General features: G+C 64.8%; 1 protein-coding gene across 1 annotated transcript; it reads right to left on the bottom strand.

Annotated features, from left to right (window-relative positions):
- On the bottom strand, positions 1-3156 carry PAN0_131d6784 (uncharacterized protein; the record flags this gene model as incomplete). Its single annotated transcript, XM_014797793.1, has 1 exon — positions 1-3156. A coding segment is annotated over one exon (3156 nt), but the record flags the coding sequence as incomplete, so codon positions are not given.
- Between the last annotated feature and the right edge of the window lie 1214 nt (positions 3157-4370).

Below are 4370 nucleotides of genomic sequence, written 5' to 3' on the forward strand. Positions count from 1 at the left end.
ACGACTCGCCTCCGCCCCCTTGCGTGCCTCGGCCTCGGTAAGCAGCAGCTTCACCCGGCTCAGCTGCGCGCCTACCGCCACACGCCCGCTCTGCCCAAGCCGCACCGCCGCAGGCAAGACCACCTCCACCCCGCCCGCTCTGCTTTCACTCGCAAACACGTTGAGCAGTACATTGCGCGCCACAGGCCGTACACGCAGTCGCCGGCTATGCACGTCTCCGCGCTCGGCCACCAGCTCGTACGCCAGCTCCAACGGCGCGTCGACACGCGTGCTCGTCCACAGCATCACCGACACCGTGCCGAGCGCAGGCTGCGCCTCGGCCAAGAATTCCACGTCCACGCGAGGTTCAGACTGCCGTGTTGCAGCAGAGGTAGAGGCAGGGGCAGCAGAGGCAGAAGGACGCGCGGGGGGGTCAGCGGTGTTGCTCTTGTGCGGCCAAGGAGACGAGGCGGACAGCTTTGCATCTCCCGCAGCAGACTCGTCGCCAGTCACAGCAGAGTAACAGACGATGTCCTGCCACGGGTTGCTGACAGCGGTGGTGGTGGAAACAGAGACGGCGGCAGGCGGGCGGTGCTCATGCAGAAAGGGCGGCGCGACGGAGGCAAGCGACTTACCAGGGCGGAGAGGCGTGAATCCCGAGTCGCGCAGCTGCGACTGGAGCGATGCGGCGGTCGACTTGCCCAGCGGCGGTGCGGCGAGCGTGTCGGCGGCAAACGTCACCGCGGGCTTCGAGAGGCGCCTGGACGCCGCCGGCGACACGGGCGTCAACGGCGAGCGCGGCCACGTCGGCGTCGCGGGGCTCGAGACGAGCTGCGAGCTGCGTCGGCTGCCGGCGCTGCTGCTCGCCGCCCAGCTCACGGGGCTGTGCGGCGAGTCGAGCGGCGCCACGACCGACAGGCGGTGGTTGGATTTTTGCGTGTCGAACGTCGCAAAGCTGTAGTCGTCGAGCATGCTGTCGTCTTCCTCCTCGACGCTCGCGCGCGGTTGGAGGCTTGCGTCGCGTCCGCGCGGCGTGTCGTCCGCAAAGTCGATGGCGCGGAAGCTCGACTGCGCCTGCAGCCGTGCGGCGCTGGCGTCGGATGCGCTCGGCTTGCGCGCCTTGCCGCCGTCGTTGAAGAGGCTCGTGAGGCCCTCGGCAATGTCGGACTTGGAGCGCGAGTCGGCCGTCGTGGCGGCACGACGGCGCGTGGCGGGCGCAGCGGCGGCGGCGATGGTGCCGTCGGTGCTGCTCTCGGACCCCTCGCGCGACCTGAGCTTGGAGGCGTCGTAGATGGATGCGCGTCGGAGAGCGTTGCCGATGCTGGCGATGGAGAGCTTGCGGCCGAATGCACCGGGGAGCAGCGACGAGCGTCGCGACGACGATGCGGAGGGCGCCGTGTGCAGCGACACGGGCGTGGTGGGCGTGGCCGGCAGTTCGGGATCGGACGTTTGCGCAGTGGTCGGGTGGGGCGAGGGCGCGGGACGGCTGGGGCGGAAGCTGGGCGGTTCGCTGCGCTGGTCGTTGAGGCGGTGTGCGTTGGAGTGGGCGAGACGACCGATGATGGTGTCGAGCTGCGCCTGGCGTTGGTGCTCGGGCGAGAGGGCGCGCTGGTTGTTGAGCTGGGGCATGACGGTGGAGAGGCGGTCGATGGAGCTCTGCACCATGGCGAGGTCTTCGGGAGTTCGCGCCGCGTAGGCGCTGTGCTGTGCGGCCAACTTGGCGCGACGTCGCTCGAGCAGCGTGGGTGTCTCGAGCGGCTTTTTGGCGTCTTGGGCGAATGCAGCTGGTGCTGGCGAGGCGTCGTAGCCTGGCAATCCATCCGACGTGGTTGACTGCGCATCGTGTGCGGACGCCTTTTGGTTTTCGTCTGCGTGGTAGGCGGGTGCGTCGCACGAGTAGGAGGGAAGCGAAGTACTGGCGGCGCTGTCGGTCTGCACGGAGAAGCGCTTGCGGTTGGGGAGGGCGGTTGCGGTGGAGTCGGACGTGTCTCCGATGGTGGAAGCGGCGCGGGAAGCCTGATCGGAGCGCGGCGAGCGAGGGGCTGGGGCGACGGTGGTGGAGGAGGCGATTGGCTCGCGGGTATAGAGCGACTCGATGGAGAAGGGGTTGGTGCGCGTGCGGATGGTGGCCATGTCGAACACGGATCCGTCTACGTGTTGCTGCTGTGGCTGTGGCTGAACGAGACCGGCTTGCGTGAGCAGCTCTGAGCGTCTGGGCGACCAGGCGGCGGCGGCGTCCTCGAGAGCTGCGACGTTCTTGTGGGGGGCGGGTGCGGCCTCGTCGGAGGAGGTGGAGAGGGTGGCAGCCGAGTGTGTGGAGCTCCAGGAGCCTCGCGAGCCGGACAAGTGGGAGCTGGACTGGGGCGAGTGCATGTGAAGCTGGTGGGTGGAGGAGCGGCGAGGATGCATGGACTCGGACCATGCGAGCGACCTAGGCGTTCGCGGTGGGCTGTCGAGCTGATTGGAAGCGATGCGGCGATCCGATTCGACGAGCGCGTTGGTGAGTGCGTTGAGTCGCGCGAGCTGGCTTGCGTGCTCGGCGTCGGTGGATGTGGCGGTGATTTGGGAGAAGCTGTCTACGAGGAGGACGAGACGGTCGAGGTCGGACATGTGGTGTACGGAAGGACGGGAAAAGGTGGGCGAGAGAGGCGCATTGTGACCGCCGATGCGTCGGAGCGATGCAAACATGTCGTCGAGGATCTGTGTGAGGTCTGCGTGCGGTGTGCGTAAAGACGAAGCGGCTGTTGCTTGCAAGTGGGAGTCTGCGATGGAGTGTGCGATGGCCTGGAGCGACTCGAGCTGGTGGTTGCGGAGGTCGCGCAGGGCATCGTGCGATGTGGTGGCGTGGTCGCGGTTGAGGTCGGACTCGAGCTGGGCCTCTGGCTCTACGATTTCCTCGAGCTCGTCGGCATCCTTGTGGTGCTCGTCCGAGGAGGAGCCGAGTCCGAGCGAGTTTTGGCTGCTGCTACGTTGTGCCTGTGCTTGTGCTTGAGCCATGGCAAACTGGTGCTGGAGGGCCATGGGGCTGGGCAGATTGTCTTCGGGTTCGTGTGTGGGGACCGAGGGGAGGAGGATAAAGTCTGGGGTGCGGATGATGGTGGGAGACGAGGGAGCGGCTTGGTGAAGGGAAGGGGAACGGTGACGCGGCTTGGGCCTTTGCACCTCGAGCGTAGCCATGGTGACGAGCTGTGGATGTAGATGCCACTACCAGAGTGGGATCGTAAGGGCGACGGTTGGATGGGTGTGGGTAAGAAGGAACGCGCTACCGAGCGAGGTATATATTGAGAAGGATGTGGCGGCGACGGAGGCTTGCGGGGCTTGCGAGGCTTGCGATGCTTGCGATGCTTTGCGATGCTTGCGAGATGGATGCGGTGGAAGATCAACCGCTTATCTGGGGAGCGGACGGAGATGGACGGCTGACATTGGGGCGGGGTGGCGTGGCGTAGTCTGGGCGTGTGTGGTTCGATTGAGCGGAGTACGGCGACGTGGGCACGATGGTCAGGCGGCTTGGATGGCGGCGTGGGTGGTGGTGGCGGTTGGATGTGCCTGCAAGCGCCTAGATGGGGTCTTGGTCGAGAGCAAAGGAGAATGCGGCGGATGGCAGAGCTGTTACGACCGATAAGGTTGGCGGAGAGCGGCGAATGATTCTGCCATCTGAGACCTTTTCTTGGTGGGTTGCCTCGGCTCGGAGCTGAGATTGAGCTACTGTAGCAGGAGATGGGATGGTGGCGGTGGAGAGATGCTTGACGGATGCAGCAGTGGATCTCGGCAGCGAATGGCGAGTGTGGAGGCGCTTCTCTCGACCTTTCCTCGCTCTGATCACTGTGACTTTGCGAGGGTGACTGCTGTGACGGCTGTGACTGCTGTGACTGCTGTGACTTTGCGACGGGACCCGATCGGAGTCCCGCTTGGCCGGATCCAAGACATTTGCACTTTTAGACTCGTCCGTTGCGCGTTGGTGGCAAAAAAGCGCGCTTTGGGTCGGGCTCTCAAATTTGCCTTTTCCTCGGTCGAATGCGGACAGCGCTCCATCGCCCCCGCATCGGTCTCATCGCTCTTACCCTCTTGGCCGCCAAATTCATGCGTTGGCTTCCCGGTCGATGTCGAGTCCATCGTGCGGGGATTCTTGGCCACCTTCCTTAGACCAGTTCTCGGAACAGTTGAGCCGATAGAAACGAAATGAGAGCGGGAAAAGCAGGGTCCCGCATCTCAGCCGAGCTTGCTGTAGACGAGTTTGTATTTTCTGTTCCGATTCGGATCGGTGGGGATCAGAAAATGCCGCCAAAAATCAAGGCCTCGAAAAATGTCCCGCGCGCCACCTGCCGACAACGCGGAAGCGGAAGCTCAATCGACAGCTCCGACAGCAGCCAGTCGCCGCTTTTTTTTTTTTT

The sequence above is a fragment of the Moesziomyces antarcticus genome (genome assembly GCF_000747765.1).
Source record: "Moesziomyces antarcticus DNA, scaffold: scaffold_v10131, strain JCM 10317, whole genome shotgun sequence".
Classification (NCBI taxonomy): domain Eukaryota; kingdom Fungi; phylum Basidiomycota; class Ustilaginomycetes; order Ustilaginales; family Ustilaginaceae; genus Moesziomyces; species Moesziomyces antarcticus.